This window comes from Macaca nemestrina, chromosome 15 (assembly GCF_043159975.1).
Source record: "Macaca nemestrina isolate mMacNem1 chromosome 15, mMacNem.hap1, whole genome shotgun sequence".
Classification (NCBI taxonomy): Eukaryota; Metazoa; Chordata; class Mammalia; order Primates; family Cercopithecidae; genus Macaca; species Macaca nemestrina.
In genome coordinates this window covers 100,519,595-100,545,996 of record NC_092139.1, presented here as the reverse complement: position 1 = coordinate 100,545,996, position 26,402 = coordinate 100,519,595, and the positions used below count along the sequence as shown (strand labels likewise).

The 26,402-nt window shown below is 46.2% G+C and overlaps 2 protein-coding genes across 10 annotated transcripts in view; one reads left to right on the top strand and one right to left on the bottom strand.

Moving 5' to 3' along the window:
* Positions 1–26,402, top strand: part of LOC105493997 (synapsin III) — a 550,021-nt gene that overhangs the window by 178,218 nt on the left and 345,401 nt on the right. For 8 of the 9 annotated variants that reach the window (XM_024796611.2, XM_011762037.2, XM_011762038.3 and 5 more), the window contains 2 exons: positions 5,241–5,400; positions 9,353–9,442. In XM_024796611.2, the coding sequence (XP_024652379.1) occupies positions 5,241–5,400; positions 9,353–9,442 (250 nt within the window). The remainder of the gene's footprint in view (positions 1–5,240; positions 5,401–9,352; positions 9,443–26,402) is intronic. The other variant, XM_071080479.1, reaches the window with a different exon arrangement.
* Positions 11,628–26,402, bottom strand: part of LOC105493996 (TIMP metallopeptidase inhibitor 3) — a 61,669-nt gene continuing 46,894 nt past the window's right edge. Inside the window, exons 2-5 of the mRNA XM_011762036.2 lie at positions 25,261–25,343; positions 17,414–17,525; positions 16,634–16,755; positions 11,628–15,481 (exon numbers count right to left, since the gene is read on the bottom strand). Of these exons, the coding sequence (XP_011760338.1) occupies positions 15,284–15,481; positions 16,634–16,755; positions 17,414–17,525; positions 25,261–25,343 (515 nt within the window). The 3' untranslated portion in view covers positions 11,628–15,283. The remainder of the gene's footprint in view (positions 15,482–16,633; positions 16,756–17,413; positions 17,526–25,260; positions 25,344–26,402) is intronic.

Below are 26,402 nucleotides of genomic sequence, written 5' to 3'. Positions count from 1 at the left end.
ATGGGCTCAGTGGGACTCCACGGCAGGAAGACAAGGAAGGGGCTTAAAGGGTTGGGGGATTTCTTTTCTTTTTTTTCTTTTTCTTTCTTTCTTTTTTTTTTTGAGACAGATTCTCCCTCTGTCGCTCAGGTTGTAGTGTAGTGGCATGATCTCAGCTCACTGCAACCTCTGCCTCCCTGGTTCAAGCAGTTCTTGTGCCCCAGCCTCCCAGGTAGCTGGGGTTGCAGGTGTGCGCCACTATGCCCAGCTAATTTTTTTAAATATATTTTTTGTAGAGATGGGTTTTTGCCACATTGGCCAGGCTGGTCTCAAACTCCTGGCCTCAAGTGATCCGCCTGCCTTGGCCTCCCAAAATGCTGGGATTACAAGCCTGAGCCACTGCATTTGGCTGGCTCATCTAATATTGACAGGTGTCTTGCCTCCCTCCTTACCTCTGTTCCCAGCTGGCACTTCTACTACAAATGGGATTTCTTCATGTCACAGAAAATGGTCTCCCATTAGCCCAGCTTACATTACTTCAGTGTCGCTGGCCACTCCTGTCTTCCGTAGCTCAGATACAACACGCCTGAGGATGTTCTCACAGGCCCATTTTATATCAGGGGTTCCATCCTTAGACCAGTTACAGCCCAGGAAAATGTGGTTCTCTGATCAGAGAGGATTTCCCCATGGGCTCTGTTTCTAGAAAAAGGAGGGGTACAGAGCAGATAAAACCAGCACAGTCCACTACACCCCCAACCACGAGGGCACATTCATTCAGTCGCAGGTGTCTTCCCCCTGCCTGAAATACTCTCCAAGCCCAACCCACTTGACAAACCTCGGCTCTTAAGACCAAGCCTTCCAGCACACACTTGCTCACACTCATCCCTTAACAGAGTTGAATCCATCCTTTGGGCCACCTTTGCCCCTTGTACATGCCTCAGTTATTTCACTCACTCGCTCACTCACCCACTCACTCCCTCCTTTGTTAATTTAACAAATGCTGGCCGGGCATAGTGGCTCACATCTGTAATCCCAGCACTTTGGGAGGCTGAGGCAGGCGGATCACCTGAGGTCAGGAGTTTGAAACTAGCCTGGTCAAAATGGCAAAACCCTGTCTCTCCTGAAAGTACAAAAATTAGCCGGGTGCGGGTGCACGTGCCTGTAATCCCAGCTACTCCAGAGGTTGAGACGGGAGAATTGCCTGAACCCAGGAGGCGGAGACTGCAGTGAGCCAAGATCGCACCATTGCACGCCAGCCTGGGCAACAGAGCCAGACTCTGTCTCTCAAAAAAAAAAAAAAAAAAAAAAAAGTGCTTAGGGCACGTTGCACCCAACTCCTGTTGGGTTGTGAGTTTCTTAAAAGCAGGAATCATCCCTGTCATCTTGGGATCTCCAACCTTTGCCAGAGTGCTTGGCCCACTGTCAGGGTTTGGTAACTACTGGACGTCACAACCTTAAATATTGGGGTGACTGCAGGACTTGGCCACCCCCTGGCCAGATGGAGAACCTGGGGTGCTGGGTACAGAGGGAGGAACTGAATGCCACAGGTTGCCCAGCTCAAGTCAGTAATTTCTCTATGGGCATTGTAAATCCATCATACCCTAGACTTTCAAGAAGGACTCTGTGCCTTCTGTAGCAGTGAATGGCAGAATTCAAACTATAACACATGCCTGGTTTGACCTAATATATTGTGCATGGGAAGTGGTTATTTTTCACATGTTAGATCTGATACTCTTAAGAGGTCATGGCAGCCAACTTGAATTCCCTGTGGTTATGAATTTCTTCGTAGTGTTACTTGTTACCTTGTAAGGCAGCCCTATAAGGGGCAACTCGCTGTCTCCTGGCTACTTTGTCTATCAGTCTAGTTTTTTTCTCTAGGACCACAGGGAAAGTGATCCGTCACCTTTCCAGTGGCCATTTCACATCATGTTCATTCATTTATTCATGTGTTTATATATGCATCTATTAATGCAATCATTCATTTAAAAACAATTTTAAGGCCTATTTTGTTCAAGACAGTCAAGTCCTCTGTTCCCATTGAGCTGACATCTTTAGAGAAGAGAACTAGACAGTTAAGCAACTAATCAAACAAACAGGAGAAATAAAATTGTCACAGAGCCATGAATAAAGAAAATAGGGCAAAATGAGGGTTGGGGCAAATTTTGATAGAGTAGATAGAACGATGGCTTTGAGGACAAGGCACCTACACACAGTGTGGGAGAAGAGCATCCAGGGAATTGAAGGAAGGGAAGGTGGTGAGTGTGGCTTGCGTGGCAGTGAGGGAGGGGAGAAAGATAGAAAATGAAGATGGAAGCCTGGGCAGGGTGGTTCATGCCTGTAATTCCAACACTTTGGGAACCTGAGGCAGGAGGATCACTTAAGTTCAGAAGTTCAAGACCAGTCTGGGTAACAGCAAAATCTCATCTCTACAAAAAAAAAAGAAAAAAAATTAGCTGGATGTGGTGGTGCGCACCTGTAGTCCTAGCTACTTGGGAGGCTGACATGGGAGGATTGCTTGAGCCCAGGAGTTTGAGGCTGCAGTGAGTGTAATGACGCCACTGCACTGCAGCCTGGGCAACAGAGTGAGACCCTGTCTCAAAAAATAATAATTTTTTAAAAAGAGAAGAAAATGAGGATGGAGTGAGGGGCCAACCCATGTGGGACCCTGTAGCCATGATAAGGTGCTAATGATCTCTTGTCAGAAAGAGAGAAGCCTTTTGAGGGTTTAAAACAGAGGAGTGATGTATAATTTTGCAAGAGCACTTTGAATATGGGATCTTGAGGTAGATTTCCAAATCTGTAAAGACAACGAGGAGCTGCCTGCTACTTTTATTTTGAGGAATCAGAAAGGTTCTGATTTAGAGGTGAGTTTTGGAAGCCCTGGAGAGAGAGAGCACCATAATACCTGGAGCCAGAGTCGAGCATCCCAAAACAAGTCATGGGATTCTCCTCTTGGAAGGTCGTCTTGGAAGGACATCCTCCTTTTCTAGATAGCCAGGTTTGGTATTCTTTGTTTTTCCCATGTCTCTCTTATGAATTCTCAGCAACGGGGGAAAAAATAGGAGGCAAGAGACCTTTCATTATTTCCTCATGGAGAAGGATGTCTTATCCTTCACTGCCACTGCTGTCTGTGATGGAACCCACGCTGCCAGGGCGGAGTGGAAGTCTCATTGTCGAGGGTCATGGACAATGTATTTATGTGTTGTTTTTTAAGATGCACATCCATTTAAAAAAAAAAAAAAAACAGACAAGCATCTAGTAAAAACATTGCCACACATGATGGTTAAAGGGCAGTATCCTTAATACACAGAACTCACCTCAGTAGGAAACCAGAGGCCCTATTTTGTTTTGAATGGAAAAGGATGTGAACAGACTTTTACAGAAAAGAAAATGCAGATGGTTAATAAAAAGTGTTTAATTTCACTAGAATCGGAGAAATGCAAACTCAAACAATAGCAGGATACAGGGTGTCTTTTGAGGGGGAATTCTGTTGTCAAATTGAAAAACAGTATTTTTCAAAAACTGCAGTGCTGGTGAGGCTGTAATGAGATGGACACTCAAAAACAATTTGTGAGATGTACCTTAAAAAGGGGACTTTTTTGGGGTATCTTACAAAAAGCTTATACTCTTTAATCCATTAATCCCACTTCTTAGGATCTATCTTATGAAAATAATTTAAAATAATGGCACTGATTTGTATGTAACATATTGGAAATAGCCTATATGATAATAGTAAATGATTGGTTGACTTAATTATGATATATCATTCAGTGAACTATTGTGTAGAAATTAAAAATTATATTTTGGAAGATATTTTTGGTAGTAGAGAAAAATATTTATACTATACTATTATGTGGAAAACATTAAAATCAACTAATAGAAAGTATGGAGCAATTATGAATGTGAATGCATACTATATACATTGAAATTGATCATTGGATCAAAAATGTATATACAAAGGTTGTTAGGAGTTTCCTCTGCATTGTAAAATTGTGGGTACTTTGTTTACTTCTTTGTACATGCCAAGGAATTTTTATTTTGTTATGCACAAGGAGTGTGTATTACTTTTAAAATCAGATAAAAATAGCAAATGGTTATAAGTGCTCCCTATTGCCCCAGCCTGGGCAACATAGCCAGACCCTGTCTCTGCAAAATAGAAAGCAGTAAGTGCACCTTATTGCCTGTCAGAGACACACCCACAGTCTCCCTTCATTCCTTCTTCCATCACTCTGTTGCTGTAATTCCAAGATTCTAACCCTAACCCTAACCACAGAGTGATACGAATACTGTCATACCCTTTTGAATGTCAGCATCATTTCTACAGTGAGACTGATTTTTTGTGTGTGATTTAAAAGTAAGGAATCCAAAAATAGTTTGATCTTTGGCGGTATGAATCAAACAATGTGTGAATCCTCCTGGGGCCCTGTGATGGAGTCAAAAGCATGTGGACTTGGAGCCAGATGACCTGAGTTCAAATGCGGCTCTCCTGCTCCCGAGCTTTGTGATTCAAAAAGTTCATAATTTCCCTGGGCTGCAGTGTTTCCATCTATAAAACAGGGAGATGGTCCAGACCTTTACCCAAGTCTGTTTGTGAGCACTCATCAGGATCCTATCTGTAGAGAGACCTAGCAAATAGCCTGGCATGGACTTGGCCATCAAATCCATACTCTTGCTGCTTTCCAGAGGTGGCTACTTGAACAACAAAAAACAAGACGTGTTGGTTGATTTGAGATCTGCAGGAACAAGAGCTGGAGCTGTGAGGCTACACAGACCCGGCCCTACTGCCTCTCTGCAGCGTATCTTTTTGAACGAGTGACTTAGTCTTCCTGAGGCTCAGGGTGCTCGTTTGTGAAATGGGAGTTGATGACAACACTCACCTCCTAGGGCAGTTGTCCTCACCATAGATAATACATACATTCAGTAGAGTGCGTGGTACCTTGCAGAATCTCAGTTGATTCACTGAGTTATTTGATATATTTTTTTCTGGTTGCAAGTGAAATACATATTCAATGTAGGGAATTTAGGGAAGAGCCTTTAAGAGAGAGAGAGAGAGAGAGAGAGAGAACGTGCTTCCAGCCCTTTGACTTGATGGTGGAGTAGCTGTGCCTTTGCACCTAACCGCCCTCATCCCCTACCCTCTCCCTGCTCTGAACTAAGCTGCCGGCCTGCAGTCAGTACTATCATCCCCAGCAAGCTGTGGCCGGACGCCCTGGTGTTTCATCAGTGCCCCAGTGTGGTAACACGGCTCTTGGCTCTCTCAGCAGATCCTTCAAGCCAGACTTCATCCTGGTCCGCCAGCACGCCTACAGCATGGCCCTGGGGGAAGATTACCGCAGCCTGGTCATCGGCCTGCAGTATGGAGGTCTGCCTGCTGTCAACTCTCTCTACTCTGTCTACAACTTCTGCAGCAAGCCCTGGGTGGTAGGTGACAGGGCAGGCTGACCTGGAGGGATCTGGGAGGCAGTGGGTAGCCTCCCACTCTGCGACAAGCCCACTCCCTAGCATGGAGACCTCAGTAGTAAAAATTCTTATTTAAGCAACTGAACTGAACTTCGATCCTAGGGCTCTTATTAGAATTGTTGCCTAACAATTATATTAATGTTATATTTTATATATTATTATGATAAATATTTATACACCGGGCACGGTGGCTCATGCCTGTAATCCCAGCACACTGGGAGGCCAAGGCAGGCGGATCACCTGAGGTTGGTAGTTGGAGACCAGCCTGACTGACATGGAGAAACCCCATCTCTGCTAAAAATACAAAATTAGCCAGGCGTGGTGGCGCATCCCTGTAATCCCACTGTAATCCCAGCTACTTGGGAGGCTGAGGCAGGAGAATCCCTTGACCCCAGGAGGCAGAGGTTGTAGTGAGCCGAGATCGTGCCGTTGCATTCCAGCCTGGGCAACAATAGCGAAACTCCATCTCAAAAAAAAACTTTATAATAAATACATACATATATATTAATATATACATATTATATATTATACATGTTACATGTAACATATGATATATTACATATATGTAATAATAATTGATCTTTGTAATATATATAATACAGTGATACAATATATACTATTAATATATAACAAAACATGTTATTATATAACAACATATTATGATATAGTGTTACATTATAACATTAGTCATAAAGATGTGCCATATTGTTTTATGAACATTCTGTCATTATTGTTGTTAACAGCAGACCCCATTTATTGAGCACTCCCTATGTCCCAGAAAACTATGCTACCTGGCACTCATACTGTCATTCTCATGTGAAGTGAGTGTCACCCCTTCGTTTTACAGAGACAGAAGCTCAGCTTCAGGCCAGTTAAGGAACTTGCTCAGTGAGTGGTGAGGCCAAAACTTGAGCCATCTATCCCCAACACCCAACATTTAATTTCTCTTCTTTTATTCCTTAGTTTCAGTCATTCATTTCATTTATTTGCGTTTCCATCCAAATGTTACCTATAAGAAAGACCTCTTAAAATACCACTCCTCGGCCCAGCATGATAGCTCATGTATGTAATCCCAGCACTTTGGGAGGCCGAGGCAGGTGGACCACGAAGTTAAGAGATCGAGACCATGCTGGCCAACATGATGAAACACCATCTCTACTAAAAACATAAAAATCAGCTGGGCGTGGTGGCGCATGCCTGTAGTCCCAGCTACTTGGGAGGCTGAGGCAGGAGAATCACTTGAACTTGGGAGGTGAAGGTTGCAGAGAGCCCAGATCGGCCACTGCACTCCAGCCTGGAGACAGAGCAAGACTCTGTCTCAAAAGAGAAAAAAAAAAAAAAATACCACTCCTCCACTTGCTCAAGTACTCTCAAATCCCTTACCCTGCTTTATTTTTTTCCTAGATACTTATCTCCACCTAGAATGATAAATTCATCCATTCGTTTGTACATTGTCTGTCTCTATGATTAGAAGTTATTCATTCACGCAACAAATACTTCTTGGGCACTTACTGTGTTTCCAGTACTGTCCTAAGTCCTAGAAACATAGCAGTGAACAGCTCAGACCAAAATCCCTGCCCCGTAGATCTTACATTCTAGTGAGCAGGGGCATGTGTGGTGCTTTAATACATATGCAATATGTCCTGTGATCAGTGACAAGGGGGAAGATCAAGGATGGAAAGAGGATGGGTAATGTGGAAGCTGGGGGGTATGTAGATTGTGCTCTGTGAAGCTCATAGCTGTCTGGTCTGTGGTGTTTTGCTATCTCTCTGTGTGACCACCCGGTGGTGTAGGGTCGTAGTTGAGAGTGTGAGCTCTGAAGCCAGATTCCTAGGTCCGGGCTTCTCCACTTATGAGCTGTGCTACCTTGAGCAACCCCCTTAACCTCTCTGAACTTAGCTTCCTTATTTAGAAAGTGGTGATAGTAATAGAGCCTTCCTGGTAGGGTTATGATTTAATAGATGAAAGTGCTTAGAATGTGGCTGGCACAAAGTACACACTCAATAAATGGTAAAAATTATCACTGCCTTCGGTACTTGAAACAAGTTCCATGTAGAGTTGGGATGCTCAGTACTTACTGAATGGCTACATGCATTAATTTAATAGGTATGGGTAGACTTTACCACTATTGTCATGGCCCTGGTCTCCTTCTCATTCTGCCCTAACTGGGCTTTTTGGCCAATGGCATCCAAGATTTTCAAGTCCCACTGTTAGGAAAGGGTCCTAGATGGTGTTAGCCCTTCCCCACCTTTTTCTGCAGTTACCACGATAGTAGCAACCACCATTCATCAGAACTAACTGTGCACTATCCTGAGCCCTTAACATGCATATTGTGTTTAATTCTCAGCACCCTTATGAGTAGGAGTGCTAATATCTCTATCTTACAGATGAGGAAACTGAGGCTTACATAGCTAGTAGTAAGTGGTAGAGCTAGGCCTCTTCCAAACTCATGTGCTTACCTGTGGAATAACTCTCCCTTTCTGGACTCCAATTTCCTTGTCTGCAAAATGGGGGACCCCACACACACGTATCATTTTCCATATTTCCAAGTTCTCCTAAACCTTCCAAGTTGACCCCCTGTTGTGCTGCATCTGAAGGCCACCCCCCAAGGGTTTGCAAACCAGTCCTGGGCGGATGCAGAAAGTTCCTAGTTACTCTGTTTTCAGTGTCTAGGCTCTTAGTATTGAGTGACCTCCAAGTCAGCTTGGCCACTCCTTTAGCCACTGGGCATCCACATGGGACCACAAATTCCAGTTGATTCCTTTACCTTGTTCAGAATCTGATTTGCTCTTCTCTGCTTATATCCACCAGCAGCTCTCCTTCACCTTCTGGGTGAATTCTAAGCTTTCTGGTCAGGCCTTTAAGGCTGGTGGTCTGTGATGGATCACGCTTTGACCTCGTCTCTCTCATCATCACCTGCAACTGACACCACAGCATGGCAGCTGCAGAGGGTCTCCAGCACACACTAGTCTCAGTGCACACCTGGAGGGCCCTTTCTCCTTCTCTTATGTCGTCTGCTCCAGGGAATCATCCTGACTCCCTACTCTCTCCCCCTTCCAGGTCCCATCACCCACTATGCTTCCCTCCAGCAAGACATTAGTATCACAGCCATGCACCTGCAGCCTGTCTTCCCTCAGCCCTTGCCCCCCATGTTCAGCTTGTTGCTCCGATAATAAAGCATAGTGATAGAGCTCACCTTCGAGCTCTGGAGACAATAGCTAATATCTGGCAAAACAAGCAAGTGTTGAAGCAGGAGGAGAGCAGTGGGAAGGAATGTGGCTTGAGCTGTTGGAAATGAGAGGGGTTGCAACAGCAGAGAAAATATTTATTAATAATAACACCTAGCATTTTAACATTGCTGTGAACAAAGCACTGCCTTTGGCACACTGTATCCTTACAACAATCCCATGAGGTTGGATCTCCAGTTTACAAGTGAAGAAACCAAAGCTCAGAAACCTGAATTGACTTCCCAGGTTATACAGCTAGTAAGTGGCAAAGCAAGAATTAGAACCCAGGGAGGCTGGATCCACATCTAACACCATCAATTACCATGCAAAGCTGCCTCTCTAGAAAGAAGACATTGCAAGCAAGGAGCAGGGCATGAACATCAGCAGGTGGAGAAGGACCTTATGTGAAATGCTGAGGCTGTAGTAAGTGCTCGTTAAATATGGTTGAACTGAACCCAGTGTGCTGCCTACTTACTAGGTCTTGGGCAGAAATGGAGGGGTTAACATGGCTGGATGATGGAGAGGATGAATGTCCAGCCAAGGAATCTGGTCTTTATCCTATAGGCAGGGAGCACCTACTGAAGCTCAGCTCAGAACAGTCGATGCTTGAGGCCTCAGATCAAGTGGGAGGTTTTGCCCTACTGGGTAACAATGGTTGATCAACATTCTCTCCTCTTCTATCCTAGTTCTCTCAACTCATTAAGATCTTCCATTCCCTGGGTCCTGAGAAGTTCCCGCTTGTGGAGCAAACATTTTTCCCCAACCATAAGCCAATGGTGAGTGCCCTTTTTTACTCTGTTTCTTTGCGTGATGTGGAGTGAATACAGATGTCTTGTCCTCAGTCCCTTTGGATGAAGGAGGTGGACTCTAGGGGTTGTACACTGATCACGCAGACTCTAAGGCGGAGTCACAGTGTCCTGTGGGAGTGCCTGGATTTCCTAAGGGAAATCATCTCTCCAGGTGAAATTCGGGCAGTAGGGCAAATGACAAAGGTGTACCACATTCCTTGGACCTTGGAGATTTTCCGCAAATCAGGGGACAAGTTCTGGGGGCATGTTGGAGCCAGAGGCTGGTTATAAAGGTAAAAGGTGTTTTCAAGGTGAGATGTTGTTTTACTTGAGCCTTTTGTGGAACCTGATTTCAACTCATATTTTAATAAAAAGCAGTAATATTAATATTTGATTTGCATTGGTGGTTGAAGGGCAGTGTCCTTATATGTCCTCTTCACTTTCCAATTTCTGAATGCACCTGAGCTCTCCTCTGGGAAGCATTTAGGGCTTAGCTCAGAGTATGTGGTACAGCCTCCCATTTGGAGGATACCTGGGTGGAAGAGGTGAATGTCTTTTTGAATGGGGTGAAGGGTTCTCCACCTGAAGCCAGAAAGTGTTGTGGGGAGGAGGTCTGAGCAGCAGGAAAGAGCCTGCAAACATGTCTGCTTGCATAGTTGGTGGTCTTCTTAAACTGGTCAAAGGAATTCAAGGCCGTGACCCTGCGCTTGGCCTTGCAAGGAATGAGTCTTTGGGAACAGAATAATGAATAGGGTATCCCATAGTCCCAGCTGGGGACTTACTGTGGCTGTTTGTAGAGGCCAAGCTCAGGCTGCTGGCTAGACAGTCCTGTTTGAAGACACTGATGGTTAGGACTGCAGGTTGCAGGAGGAATCACTCTAACCAAGCAGAATTTTCTATTGATGATCTTTCCCCTATATCTGATCGGGCAAGAGTCACAGAATCCAGAACATGCTGGCTGAGATAAGAAGGGCACATGTGAGGCCGGGCGCGGTGGCTCACGCCTGTAATCCCTGCACTTTGGGAGGCCGAGGCGGGCGGATCACCAGGTCAGTAGATCGAGACCATCCTGGCTAACACGGTGAAACCCCGTCTCTACTAAAATACAAAAAATTAGCTGGGTGCGGTGGCGGGCGCCTGTAGTCCCAGCTACTCCGGAGGCTGAGGCAGGGGAATGGCGCGAACCCGGGAGGCGGAGCTTGCAGTGAGCCGAGATGGTGCCACTGCACTCCAGCCTGGGCGACAGAGTGAAGACTCCGCCTCAAAAAAAAAAAAGAAGGGCACATGTGAAACCCAGCATATCCCGAAACCCTGGATTTTCCTTACTGTATGCATCCTTACAGTGGGGAAAATTCAGAGGTCATTATCAGACCAGCCTGAATTTGAATCCCAGTTCTGTCTACACACTAGGTCTCAGGAAAATGACTTTATCTCTGTGAGCCCCAACTTCTTCAGGTAAAAACTGTGGTTGATTGTGGAGCAACCTCATCGAGTAGTCGGGATTTCATGAGATCCTGTGTATAAAGTGCCGTACCTGGCCTATGGTAGGAGTAGCTTTAAAACAAGGGTGAAAACCTGGAACATTGTCAGTGGCAGTTTGAAAGTCGGGCGAGGGGTCTGCAGCCAGCCCAGCCCATTGACAGTGACAGGCCCTGCTGTAAACTCTGAAAGGAGGTTGTTATAAGCTCTGGGAAAAGGTCGCCAGCTGTCGTGAGACCTCATGAGTTCCTGGTGTTCCCAACTAGGCCAAGCCATACTTGGAATTTCAAGCAGGCAATTGACATCAAGGACTGCAGTTTGCAGGCCACCCCTCCCCACCTCCACCAGGTTGGGATTCTTAGGAAGAAAACAAGGAGAGCTGAGTGAGGACTCCAGTCTGGGGGTACTTGTACCACCAATAGGTGATTAGGTACAGGTGTATTAATAGATCCAGATTCAGCAGAACTAGGGAGGACTCGAGCAATAGAATCAGGGAGCAAAGTCAAGGCAGGGCACCTCTCCTGAGATTCCTTCTGCAAGGGAAAAGGACTGGAGCGGGGTGGGGCCAGGCCGTAGCAGTGCATGGAGGGAGGGACGTGTCCAGGCCTGGAGCTGGGGACAGACTTCCAAGGCCTGCTGGCGTGTACATAACTCCCCGTGGCGGTCAGAACACAACAAGGCAAGAGACAGCAGATGTGTGATAGAAATAAAACCACTTTACTGTTTAGAATAAAGGACACACTATAAAAAGTGAACATTATGCAACATTACAAGACAATATACATTCACGGAATATAAAATTCATAAATAACATGGAGGAAAACTGTAAACAGTGCTACAAAATTTAGCAACAAATACATTCCTTCTAGACAGGGTTCGAGATCTCTGGTTGGTTTCTCTCCATCACTTCTGGGTTTCAGGACAGCAGACTGGCTAAAGGGAAAGGCGGGTGCTGGGAGAATCTAAGAAGCCCCTACCCCCAAAGCAAAACCTATTTTCCAAGTTCTTCCCTTCCTCTTGCCTCCAAAGAGTCAATTTGGAAGTTGTTATCACATCCACCTCCCCTACTTTCCCCCATTTCGTTTTGCTTTTGCCGTCAGATTTTTATAATGTTTCTCTCTGATAAAAATACTCTAGTGACATGTTTACCTTAGGTAGCCAGAAGCCATCTTGGGGTAGTCCAGACTGTCAGCTGTCACGTGCAAGACAGAGGTCTGGGGCACGGAAGGGTAGTGTCTCCTGCAGGCCACAGTTTCCCCTAGACAGGGCTATTACAAAAAGTCATGTTTCTTTAATTGTTCAAGAACCATGTTGCCACCATGAGGCTGGTCTGGAACTAGGGGAGGGTAAAAGACAGGAGCCTCTCGGTGTTACCTACCCTGGACAGAGCAGAGCACTGGCCTGAGAGCTGAGAGCCTGGGCGTGGAGCTTCGATTGGCAGGCAGAAGAGATGCCCAAAGGAGGCAGCGAGAACTTGGAATTGTATCTCCTGTGGCCCTGGATTCTTAGAAAAATCATGGCTTCCCAACTGGATGGGCAACAGGACTTGGGGTGAAGTAAATGGTAGACTGCCCAGGGCCGGGTGACACAGAACAAGAACATGAATGTACTTTAAACATTTTTCCTACTCCAGGAACAATTGGGATTCCAATAGGGAGGAGGCTGGAGGAGTCTCAGTTACTAGTTCCTTCTAGTTCCCCCAATTCACCAGTCTAGCTGCTTGCCTAGAAGTATTTTCCTCTCCATTCCACTGTAGAATTTGATTCAGGAAAATGGCGGCATGTGGGTTTCATTTTTTTTTTCTCTTAAACACAATGTACACATATTACAGCCTACACATGACACAAGATTTAGCAAAATAAAATGTTCACGATATGATTGAAATACAGAAGTGTCTCAGCTACATAAATGACTTTAAATTATACAGTAAGTGAACGGGTGAAATAAAAAAGCTATAGCTTATAGAAAGCTCAAAACCGCCCTCTGACATCGCTTTGCAAAAGACCCTTCTTTGCCCAGGGCCTCCTCACCAAAGCCTAACAGATGGAGCTGTGGTTCTGCTAATTTATCGACTCTGCAGGGAAACGTCAGGTGCCTCACGCTCAGCCTTCACCCAAGTTCCTCCTTGTGTGAGAGGGGCTGACCACCCCAGGGAGTGTGAATGGCCAGATGCCCCACAGAGAAGACACTGATGTCCCCTCATGGGAGGGAGCTTGTGTAGGTTAGTCAGGGGCCCCCACCATGCGAGACCTTGAGGTGAAGATAAGGACAATCCCAAAACATCAAGTCTGGGCTCATCCCTTCAAAACCACTGACCTGCCGGCCTCAGCTTCTTCTGCTCACACTGCCTCTGCCTCACAGAGAAGGCCAAGCCTCCCATTCTCCCCCTGCCAAATGGCATGACCGCAGAGGGAAAGGTACATGGTAATGAAACTGATCCCAAGGAAACCCGATGCCTGTACTGTCTTCCCGCTCTGGGGTTCTGCCAAGCACCTTGCCTGGGCACTTGTGTGTGTGCAAGACACTACAATGTGTTGTCTGCTGCTTTTTTTTTTTTTCTTCTCCTGTTTCAATTGGCAGCTCTGTTTCCTAAAGTGGAATGAACTGAAGATACAAATACTAATAGAAGATAAATACCCATAAGCTGAAAAAAGAGACAGAGAGCAATCATGTTCAATGTCACCATCCTACCACCCCCCGCCTGTAAAATATACATTATCACCTAGTCTCAGCATCTCACTTTTGACACTAAAACTTAGAATAATTTTATTTAATAGGAGAATTTATATTATAGTTTTATTTAAAAAAAAAAAACCAAACACAACAGAAACCCTACAACTGGTTGCAAACTCAGGCTTTCCCCAGTGACCAACAATTTTAATTCCAAGAGGTGAGGATCTCAGGAGGTGGCATTCACCCACCGGGAAGCTAGGGAAAGGGGACCAAGCTGTCTCCACACCCAGGAGAGGTGTCCCTCCAGCCGAGGCAGGACGCTGCAGCTCTCCCTCCTGTGCCCAAGCCCGTGACTACACTCTCATCTGCCATCTGAGCCAAGCCAGGAAGGCAGTTAAAAGGAAGGCCCCCAAACATGAAGCAGAGAAAAGGAGACGGACAGGGGTCAGATGACCTGTGATAGGGAAGAGAGGGTGCTGACGGTGTTCAGAATTTCAAATTTTAATTAAAATGAAAAAAAAAAATGTCAACTTGGAATGTCATGATTTTCTTCAAACAAGCAACGACAACAAAATAGAAGAGATTAAACTATTGGCATATTTAACAGCATTGAACAGAATTCTGTGTCCTGTAAAAAAATTAGCTTATGTCCCCATGTGGGTATATGCAAATGTGTATACAAACATATCCCCCTAGGTGAGCTAAACACTATTCTGGAAATAGTATCCTCTACCCAAATCTACTTGGCTATATCCGTGGATAGTGTAAGATGTGTGTATTTCACCAATTTACATAAAAGCAAGCTCCCGGCCAAATCTACCAAAGAGTTTTCCAGGAGGAAATCTGGTGGGAGGAAGGGAGAGGAAAGACATTCATCTCAGTCTTTCACCTGAGCTTTTGTACAAGGCAGGCAAATTGCCTCCTGACCTCAGGCAGATGTTTAAGTCTTCACCAACTAAGAAAGCTCTGTTATTCTGGCCTGGGTGCTTGCTCCAGACTCAGGAACATCTGGTCAATGCAAGCATCACTGGGCTGGGGAACTGCGTGTGTGCTGCGTCATCTCCGACTCTCTTGTAGTTCCTTCCTTCCCTCCCTCACTCTTACATGCAGACACAGACAGACAGTCTGGTTGGGACATGCAGTGGCAGCTCCTGGTGTGTAAGATCTTTCACACACCTCGAGTCTATCTGCTTGCTGCCTTTGACTGATCCTGAAATGGTTGGCCTTTCAGCCACTTCCTTGTCTGTGTCCTTTATGTATTGGAGGAGAAGGACAAAGGGAAGAGGGTCTGGGAGATGGTGAGGTGGGGAAGAAGCAAGAGGGGTGGGAATTATAATCCCCAACTGGAGTAGTTTTTCATTTTTGTTTTCCTAAAAAAATAGAGATTATATTATCACGAAGAAGAGGAATACAGGTTCCTCATTCTTTCTGGCATGGCACCAGAAATTCCCAGGTGGAAATGAGTGATGTCAAAACCAAAAAGAAGGGGCAGGGTGGGGCCAGGAGGATAGTTCCCAGTAAACCCCATATGATAGCATAGACCTTTCTTTAAGTGTTCCAAGTGCTAAATTTGCAAGAAAACAGGCACTAATTTCATTGTCATCATCTGGGAAGAGTTAGTGTCCGAGGGAAGCTCAGCGGGAAGGGAGGGAAGTGAGGTGGGGCAGGGTCTGGCATTCAGGGGTCTGTGGCATTGATGATGCTTTTGTCCGGGGGGGCCCATCCTCGGTACCAGCTGCAGTAGCCGCCCTTCTGCCGGATGCAGGCATAGTGTTTGGACTGGTAGCCAGGGTAGCCGAAATTGGAGAGCATGTCGGTCCAGAGACACTCGTTCTTGGAAGTAACAAAGCAAGGCAGGTAGTAGCAGGACTTGATCTGCAATTAGATAACAGGCAGCAGTTGATGGAATCTGCCATGGTATGCCCAGGCCTGAGGCTGCCGAGCCTGGATTCAGACCCTGGGGCCACTGCAGGGGAAGCCTAGCCATGTCAGTCTCTCAGTGATAATAATATAAATAGCACTAGCGAACATTTGTTGAGCACCTACTATCTCACAGACATTCTGATAAGTGCTTTGATAGTATTTTCTTTAATTCTCATCACAGTTTTATCTCCCTTTTTACAGATAAAGAAATAGACATTCTGATAAGTGCTTTGATAGTATTCTCTTTAATTCTCATCACAGTTTTATCTCCCTTTTTACAGATAAAGAAATAGGAGGCTCGGAGAGGTTAAGTAACTTGCTGCAGGTCACACAGCCAGTAAGTAGCAGAATTAGACCATTGAGAGGGCTTTTTCATCTCAGATAGATAGGAGATCTCAGTTGTTTTAGGAAATTGAGGAATTAGAAAGGTTACAGTATAAACTTTGGAGTCTAGCTGCCCTAGGTTGGAAACCAGATTCAGTGAACTGTGGGATCTAGGGCTAGTTACTTAAGTTCTCTGAGCTCTCATCTGCAGAATGGAGATCATAGTAATTAAAACCACACAGGATTGTTTTGAAGATGAAATGAGAGAATGGCCCAACTTCCCACAACAGCAGGAAGGCTGCACCTTGGCCCTATACTTGGGTCAGGGGGATGGGCTTGGTTGAAGAAAGACTTTCTGTAGCATGTGGTCTCTGTAGTCCTGGGCCCATTTGCCCACCTGACTTATGAGTCAGCTACCAGGGTGAGCCCACTTGAAACCACTTGGCAGAACCTGCCACTGTCAGGATCCTATACCTACAGCCCTGAACTGCCAGGTGGGGCCAGGGACTCAAGAGCCCTCATGCCCCAGGATCTTGCAAGTGGTCATCATGGAGGCAGCCCATTACAGCAGAAAGGCATTCTTCCTTCCCTGCCTTCCTCACTGCCCCACCTGGGGCAACATTCCTTACTGTGTCTGCTCAGACCTGCCCCTCTGCCCTGGCCTAACACATGCACACCTTTCCCAGCACGAGGGCCTGGCTCCCAATGCATTGGGAGCTGATGTTTCTACGGCTGCAAGTCAGCACCTCCCCTCCTTCCCCCAGTGACCCCAGGGCTTACCTTGCAGTTACAACCCAGGTGATACCGATAGTTCAGCCCCTTGCGCTGGGAGAGGGTGAGCTGGTCCCACCTCTCCACAAAGTTGCACAGCCCTGTGTACATCTTGCCATCGTAGACGCGACCTACAGGAGGAAAGAAGAAAACAAGGAGAGGGTTGTTTTGTCCAGAGCCCAGCCCAGAAAGAATTCACACCTACTATGTTCCCACTTAGCCCAGGCACTGTGGCTGGGTACTTTTCAGACCCATGATTTTATTTCACCCTCCCCAACACCTTTCAAAATGGACTGTAGCGCCATTTTTCCAGATGAGGATAATGAGGCTTGGAGAGGTAAAGTGATTTGCCAAAGGTCCCAAGCCCATTAAATACTGGAGCTAGGACTAGAGGCCAACTTTTCACTCCCTTTATAACGATTTGTGTTTTTGTTTTCTCCTTTACTACCTTGACTGCCTAAAGATGAATAACTTTCAAAGGCAGGCCTAACAGGTTGAGTGTGAGGTAGAGAGGAACACACACTCCCTTTTTATTTACAGTAAAGTTGAGAAGCTACAAATTAGGAGATTTGCCTCACAAGGTGAGTGGTGGAGCTAATTCCAGAGTTGAGCCTGAGTGTAGGAGCCTCAAGCTCTTAGCACTGGGTAAGTAGGACGAATTCAACATTAGAGACTCCTTACGATTTACTGGACATTTGGTGAGTCAGCTACTCATTGTGTGTTCTTCTGAAGTCAGGAAACAGTGGACTTTGGCCAAACCCTGGCCTAGAAGCTAGAGTTGGCCATTACCTGTCAGCAGGTACTGGTACTTGTTGACCTCCAGCTTAAGGCCACAGAGACTCTCGGAAGCTTCCGTGTGGATGTACTGCACGTGGGGCATCTTGGTGAAGCCTCGGTACATCTGTGGGCAAAAGGAACATCATGACTTCTTCCTTTCCCATTTGGACACCCGTATGATCCATAATCCCACTGCTGGGTATATAGCCAAAGGAAAGGAAGTCAGAATATGGAAGAAGGGTCTGTACTATCATGTTTACTGCAGCAATATTCACAACAGCCAAGATATGAAATTAACCTAAGTGCCCATCAGCAGATGAATGGAAAAACAAAACCTGGTATCTATACCCAACGGAATATGATTCATCCAGAAAAAAGCATGAAATCTTGTCATGTGTGGCAGCGCAACTGGAACTGGAGGTCATTTTGCTAAGTGAAATAAGCCAGGCACAGAAACACAAATATACCGTGTTCTCACTCATATATGGGAGCTAAGAAAGTAAATCTCATGAAGATAGACAGCGGATTTGGTGGTTACCAGAAGCAGGAAAGGTAATAGGGATTGGGGGAAAGAGATGTAATTAATGGGTACAAAAATACGAGTAGGCAGAAGAAGTAAGACCCAGTGTTCATTAAATCAGTAGAATGACTACAGTAAACATTAACTTATTGTATATCTCAAAATAGCTAGTAGAGGATAATTCAAATGTTCCCTGCATAAAGAAACGATAAATGTTTAAGGTTATGAACATCCCTGATTACTGTACATTTTTGAATATATCAAAATACCACATGGACTCCCAAAATATGTACATTTATTATGTATCAATAAAATAAAAGGAACCCAGGAGAGGAGACTCAGCACCCAGAAGGCTTGCTGACATTGGATCTGAGGGAATCTCGCTCCCCTATTCGGCTGTCCAGTGGCCTGTCACTGATCTACCCACCCAGGGCCCCCTTCACCCCAGATGAAGCCACCGATCCTCTTGTCTAGCCTTCCTGGTGCCTTCCCAGGTTGGTGCCTTCCCAAAGAAACCTTCCTGTGCAGCCAGCCACACCCCCCATTCCAACTGGCCCACAACACTCCTTCAGCTACACGTCTCACATCCCAGCACCTTTTCAGAAATCCAGAGAAGTAGCTGTGACAAGGGTACTTTTTCTTTGTCAACCTCAGGACCTGAGTCCCATGAATTCAGCCAGCATTCTCATGCTATCTCTGTGACACTCTCCAGCCCACAAAAACATTCTCACTCACATTCCCCTTGCAGTATCCTTAAAAGAGCCCTGGGAGGGATGTATTACAAACTCCACTTTATAGAAATTCTGTTTGGCTGGTGAACGTTGAATTCAGGTTAGAAATTCTCCATGTTTTTTATTCTTCTGAGCGTCTGATGAAAGCATTGGGATCCTTTATCCCAGATGAAGCACATAAACATATCTACAAAGTTCAAAGATTTTTAACTGTTGAACACTTTATTATAATTATTAGATTGAACCACATGAAATTGCTGATATTTGGCTGTTTGTATCTACGACATAATCTAATACAGTGGTTCTCAACTGGAGGCAATTTTGCCCCCCTAGGAAATATTTGGGACATTTGGCAATGTCTGGAGACATTTTTGGTTGTCACAACAGTTAGTAGAGGGTAGGGAGGTTGCTAAACATCCCACAGTACTCAGGACAGCCCCAGAACAAAAAATTATCTGGCCCCAAATGTCAGTGATACTGAGGTTGAGAAATCTCCTTTAATATTAGCCCGCGAATCACCGTGACAACCCTATGAGGTAGAAACTAGTATGCCCATTTTATAGATGAGGAGCCTGAGTCACGGGCAGGCTAAGTAGCTTGTTAAGGCCACATAGTTGGGAAATGGCAGAGCTAGGATTCCAAGCAGGGGAATTTGCCTTCAGAGTCCATACTCTTACCCATTATCTTAGACTGGCTCCCAGGAAGCCTCAGAAGCCTATGACCAAGGTCCCCAGAAGCAGGCAAATGCTATTTCCATTTATGGCCACTGTGCCTCCTTCATCAGTGTGTGCTCAGAGTCACTGGGTGACTGAATGCAACAGAAGCTGAGTCCTCTTTGTGATTCCAGGTCAAGTCCAGGAGTATTATACAGGCCCAGTGTGCCAAGGCGATGCTGTGAACTGTGGGATCTGGTAAGGGTGGGGTGGGGCACTAAGGTGTTGCAGAATTCTGTTATCCCCTCAGTTCTCAGAGTACACAAGCCCTGGACCGCTGGTGGTCTCTGGGCTTGTCCCAAGGGTTTATAATAGGAAAATGCCTCTACTTTACTTCCTGGCATGTGTTATTAATTTACTTACAGTAATTAATACAAAACCAGACATCACTTCGTTGGTGTCTCTTCTAAATGCCTCCCATTTGGCCTGTGAACTGGCGTTTTCTCATCTTTTAAGTGGTGACTGGTTGGCGGGGGTAGGTGGTCCACAAGACCTTCACGGCATAACTTGGTCTGTTGGACCTACTGAGTTTGGGCGCCCCTGCCTTGTTAAAAGCGCACATTGTTCTGATGGACTCAGATGGTCTTCCTTCTGAACCCCTCTTTTCCCCCAAGGCTTGCCAACTGAGCACAGACACGCAGCCAAGTGCTGGAAGAAATGCCCTCTGCACTCAGCATTCAATTATGCGGGGGGGGGGGGGGGCGCGGGGTGGGTAGAGTCACGATGATGACTTCTTCTATGTGAATGGTGCCTCTCTAGCCTTAACAGGAACCATGTTTAAGTGTGCTGCTGTATGCCTGCCATGGAGTGTGGCCTTCGAAGAACATCCCCTACCCTGACTTCTGTGCCGAGCAACTTCTTATTTTTGTGTGGGTGTTCCTTGAGGTTTTGGCACATGTTTCAACTAAGCACTCGCTCTAGGTCTTTTGGACCCAGCCCATGGGAACCTCATTCCTTCTGCGTCAGTCTTTCCCCTTCACTGCCCTAGTGCTTCGTGAGTGAGAGAATGAAGCCCCTGGTTACAGTCTGGTCACTTGAACTGCTCAGTAAGAACTAAACTCATCGAAATCAGCTTGGCATTGCAGCTACTTGGAAGTTTGAAGGAACCTGCATTTTAACTCCTAGCACTTGCCTAGAGTTGAAATTCTGATACATTACAAATGACTGGCTGTGACAAACATAGTGCTGTGTTTTAGGTTCAATTCTGAAAAGAACAACATGGCAAAGGTAAATTCTACTCAGTTGTGTTTTCCGTATAATAATTCTACCTTGATTTAAATATTGATTCTAAAAGTATCATGTCTGTAATCGTAGAGATCTAGAACTGACTTGACAAATTTAGGAGAGTCATAATAGATTTATAATGTCCTGACATCAGAGAATCCTAGAATCTCAGAGTTGGAAAAGATGTTAAAGGTAATCTAATCCAAACCAATGCCATGGAGATCAGTGGTAAATTCAGGTTTTGGAGGCTGACAGCCAGAGGTTGAATCTTGAATCTTCTCTGCCACCTATTCGCCACTTGAAAAGTTACTTCACCTCTTTGGGCCTCAGTTTTTTCATCTGTAAAATGGGTCAAAGCACTTACTTCTTAGGGTGTTTGAGAGAAGCAAATGACTTAGAATAGCAGTCAGCCCACAACATTCAATAAAATTTAGCTTAGAACAAGTTATACTGAAATTCGTAAGGAGAGGAGGAACGAGTTTGATCCCCTTCCTCCTAAGTCCCTTCCTCAGCTCTTAACAAGAGTAGTTAAAGCTGGTTTAGAACTTCAGACGTAAGTGGGTTGTTCTTTTTTGGCTGGGTTCTGCATGCCTCTAGGCCCCTCTTCTTGGTAGCATCTACACAAGTAGCGTCTATGCAAAGTTCCAAGATGTTAGCTTCCCTTGGAGAGAAGGGACAAATAAAGTAAAAAAGAAGTTTCTGAGTCTGGGGACATTTGCACATTTCTTATGAAATGTCTGGCCTTCACTCTACATTGACAGCATGAGTTGCTACAATGATGCCAACTATGTCTTGCATGCCTACCAGAGATCAACACTGTTCTGGATGCTGGCGTACATCATGGACTCATTTAAACCCACAACTTCTTATTTACAGACCGACCAAGCTATCGGGGGCATGATCTTTCTCTACACAGCAATTTGTCTAGCAGGACAGGCAGAGAATGTGGAAATGGAGCCAGTCTCTGCAGAGGGCTGGATGAGAGTCCTAAGCCAGGAAGAGCCACAGGCATTGCAAGAAGAATGGTTCCCTGTGGGCTGGGGGTCAAAGATGCTTCCAGCTGGAGCTTCAAAGGCAAGACCCTGCTATTGCTCATTTGGTTAGACAAACCACTAAAGGAAGGAAGTCCCCGGAGGTCTGCTCTGCCTACAGTCAGGACATGCAAAGCACATGACCAGCGGGGCTCCCCATGGGACCCTCCCAGGACCAGCTGGGACATAATGTCCCCCACGTTCTGTCCCCTGCAGCCAGCCAGAGAGCATGTCTCCACTACACAAACAATAACTCCTAGCACAGTGGATCAGTTTCTCATGATCCTGATGGGAGATAAAGTCCCCACAGCTTAGAGCAGCCAGTTCTGGAAACTTTCACCTTCACCCCACAGCCCAGGGCCTCAGCCCCAGCTAATTTCCAAGTTTGGGATTGCAATAAGCTCTCTCAACATTCTAACACGCTTGCTCCCTCTCTCTCTCACACACACACACACACACACACACACATCGCAGGTCTCTGCGTACTAAAGTGTTCCTGAGAGACGGGTCAGAGGCTCCAGAGTTAGCAGACGGGAGAAGGTCTGCCTGCCCTTCATCAGTGAGAGTAGAGAGGGGTCAGACAGGGCGGCTCCGAGTCTCAGCTTCTCCCAGTTCCTTTAGTCCTGCTCTGAGGGAGCCCTTGCTCACCCCTTCTGACTCTCTAGGGTAGACTCTCTAATCCGCTAGAACAAAGCCTCCCAGGGACCAGTGCCAAACTCATGCAGGCTTGCCTCTCTGGCCTCCCCCTTCCCTCCTACAAAGATTTTTCTGATACATCCTTTGCAGGATATTATAAGTCCAGCCCTACACTGCTGGATGATAAACCAACAAACCCAAGCTGACTTCTTTTTGTTTCCCTGGGAACTAAATACATATGGAGTAGGCATTTATATCCCCCAAAGCAGGTAGGAATGATGAATCAGCCTGCTGCTCCATACTGTATTATCTCCTTATAGGCAAAGACCCTATAGTTTTACTCAGGTTTGCCACTTTGTAGCTGTGTGATCTTAACTGTTATATGACCTCCCAGGTCTCAGTTGCCTCACCTGTCAAACAGAGGACAAGGTGTTATCTATTTTACAGTGTTAGTATAAGGACTGATCTATGCAAAGACCTAGCAGAATGCCTGGTACAAAGCAACTGCTCAGTAAATGTTACTGATGCAGAGTCTTATAATTGTAAGCAGTGTTTTATCTTTGTATCCCCAGCTCATAGCACAGTACTAAGCACAGAGAGAGGGTGGGAGGGAAGCATGAGAGGATGGATGAATGGACTATTACTTCTACTTCTAGCCTGTGTCTTCTCTGACTTGCAAGCTGGTACCTAGAGACAAGCAGATTCCAGTGGCATCCCTGGATAGAAGGGCACTGACCAGTTCTATGGATCATGATACCCAGCTGTGGGAGGGTCAGAGTGAATAAAAGCCATGAGATGGTGACTGATGATTAAAGTAAGATGGCAGGGAGATTTGGGAGTCACATAAAGAACACAGGATTGGGAAGAAATTCCGATGCCTCAGCTTGGGGATCAGATCTGCCCCTTAATTAAATGCTTGACTCTGGGTAAGTCATTTCCCCTTTGCGCCTCTGTCAGAAGTGAGACGAGGGACCTTACGTCTAATTCCAGCAACATGATTCATGAGCTCAGATGAAGGATGGTGAACAGAAAGCCTAAGCCCACCAGACTGGGAGTGGGAGTGTGTCTTCTGAAACTGATGGGCTAGCAAATGTTTGGTCTCTAGACAGACCCCCGTGGCTGGACTGACACCAGCAAGGGGAAATGGGACATTCTGCCCACAGGAAGGGCCTCTGGTCACCCTGGTCTCCAGGCCCTGATGGTAGGAAGGAAAGCAGGCAGGCTTAGGAATTGCCGCCTCCCAGCTATTTCCCTCTCAGCTCTCTGCTGACCACCAAGTGTCTCGTAATGAGGATTGTTCCAGACCAGGCAGGTTCATGTGTTCTCTGAACCTCTGCTTTGGTCTAATATGCTTTGGCATTCCTGCGCTGACTGCCAGAGGTTGCAAAGTGGATTTTTTGGGTTGTTGTTGCTCTTGCTGGTTCCCCACCCCCGCCCATTCTTCTCTCCCCAGGGCTGTCTGAAGACATAAGCTGGTCTCATGACCAAGCTTAGGCAGCCAAGGGCAACTGGCCAGGGCTGACTCTGGACATTACATAACCAGAAGGCTGTGGATGTTTGCAAAATTGAATCCAAAGCAACAGGTTCCACAAAATTAGTACATCCAGCCACAGGCCTCAGGACACAGGAATAAGGAAGCCTGGAGGTTGGCATCGGGGATGGTTGGGTACCACCATGGGCTGTGTCACTGCCCCACTCCCTTCTACCTGGACATTGTGGCTTGTCTCCTCCCGGGAGTTTCCAGGCCTATGGGGTCTCACCCTCATGCCCGTATTAGATGGGTAAGCATTCACCAAGTCACTTTTGCATGCCAGGTCCTACCCTAATTGCTACGGATGCAAATATGAGCAATAAGTTAAAGGGCTGGACAGTTCCTGTGAACCTCAGCACACCCCACATTGAACTTCTGATGAGTCACACACATACATGCCTCTTCTCTCCCAACCTGACTCTAGCTCCTAAAGATGGAAACTGTATCTCCCTCACGGCTTCCGTGGCTCCTGGATGGGAGCTCTGCATGTAGAGAGGTGCTTACAAATATAGGGTGATGAACCAGTTGCTGAGTTATTCAAGGTGAAGCCCCAGTCTTCTGTGCTAAGGCAATCACCAGTACACCCTTCCATTGTATACCACCCACTCCTCCTTACAAGTTACACGGCCCGCATCCCAGGATGCTTAGAATGCCTGAGCTAGAGAGGATGTTAGGAGCACTAAGCCTGACCCCACAGTGTTAACAGGTGGGAAAACTGCGGCCCAGGAAAAGGGACAAGCCCAAGGTAAGCAGGCTATTTAGGAGTAGAGCTGAGACTCGGAGCAGGTTCTCTAGATTTCAAATCTGGTGTTCTTTTTCTTAAGGCGTACCTCCTTCCTGTGCTTCCTGATGTTCATATCCTCAGTAATATGTTTAATGATAAGAATATGTTTAGCAAGCATTGCTAACTATCTAGGATGCAAGAAGACCATCAGCTGGGAAAATAGGGAAAGAAGATGAAGTTCCTGCCTCGGGATGAGGTTCCTGTGATCAGCACAGTTTCCGTGTAAACATTTGAGTTAAGCTGTAACCTCAGTGGCCAAATGAGACCTGTAAGCACTGTGGAATCCCAGATAGTCAGAGCTCGGAAGAGTCCATTGAGATGATCTAGTCCAACCCCCTCATTTCACAATTGGGAAGATTAAAGCCCAGAGAGGGGCAGTGACTTGACCAAGGTCTCATGGTTACCAGCTAACAAGGCTATCTGCCATCTGGCTCCAGAGCTCAGCCTCCTAACAAGTGCCTTGGAGTGACTCCACCTGCATGGGCTCTTGGACGAGGCAGCCCCATGCCCCCTCCCTACCCATCCCTTTCTGCTGCCTTAGCAGCTCCCTCTCCGGCAGGCACAAGGGCTGGGTCTGGCTGGTGCTTAGACACACACCCCAGTTCCAACCCATTTTGCCTCCCTCAGCCAGGACTCTTCTGGCAAAAACCCAGAAACCTTCCTGGAGCCAGACTGATGACATTACCTACCTTCATCTGCTTGATGGTGTAGACCAGCGTGCCGAAGGGCCCCTCCTTTACCAGCTTCTTCCCCACCACCTTGGCCCGGATCACTGCAGAGACAGCAAGGAGGAGACAATAAGAGGTTAGGAAGGCCTGAACCACATCAGGAACAGCATCTCAGGGCGGGCATGTTAGCCTCCGTGGAGCCTAGAATTGCTCTCTTACCTTGGAGCCAACTGGAATAGATGATTGTGTTTATAAGAGTGGGAATTCCCTGGGGTGAGAGGGAGGTTGGAGGAAAAAGCAGCAGCCACCATTCAAGTTAATTACCCCACATGTTCACAACTGCCAGCTCCAGAACTTCCTAGGCTATAGTCATCCCTTGGCCCCGCCCTGACCCTGGGGATTTTCTTGACTTTGTGACTTCACCATAATCTAAAATCTACTTCTCCTGTTAGAGCCGTTGTCCCCCCTTCCTTGTCCACCTGACAATGCCATGGTCTCCCAGAGCTGTTCTTTTTCCACTAGGACTCCTTTCTAACCACTTCGTTTGGGGCTCTTCCTTTGCATGCATTAATTCGCCACATCTTGATATGTCCACAGGGTTGTGGTGCACCCCAGCTTCCCACAGTGCCCCCAGTTAGCATTCTGGTTGAGCCCTTGGTATCCAGTGCTTAGATAGCAAGGGATGCAATAGAGTCTGAGCTCTGTGGGGATGTGGTAAAGAAGGAGCAATTGGGAGTGGGGGCTCAGGAGCCAGACAGACCTGTTCCAATCTCAGCTCTGCTGTTTATGGCTATTGGGACTGTAGGCAAGTAAATGACTTTGTTTCTGGCCTCATCTTCTATAAAACAGGAATCGTAATGATACCAATCTCCTGAACTGAAGGGATTAGTCAAGATGATGAATTTGACACCGTCTTGAACATAGTTTGCACTAGACAAATGTTATTAATATAATCATCATCATTATCATCACCAAAAATGAAATGGGCTAACCGTGGAAGGACTGCTCCAATGAAAACAGCTCCCATTTATTGCACACCCACTATGTGCCATGTACATTTCACTTATTTACTTCTCTCAACTGCCTTACAAGGGCAATATTAGCATCCACATTATCTAGATAAGGAAACTGACCAAGAAGTGAAACCACTTCCTCTTTCTGAG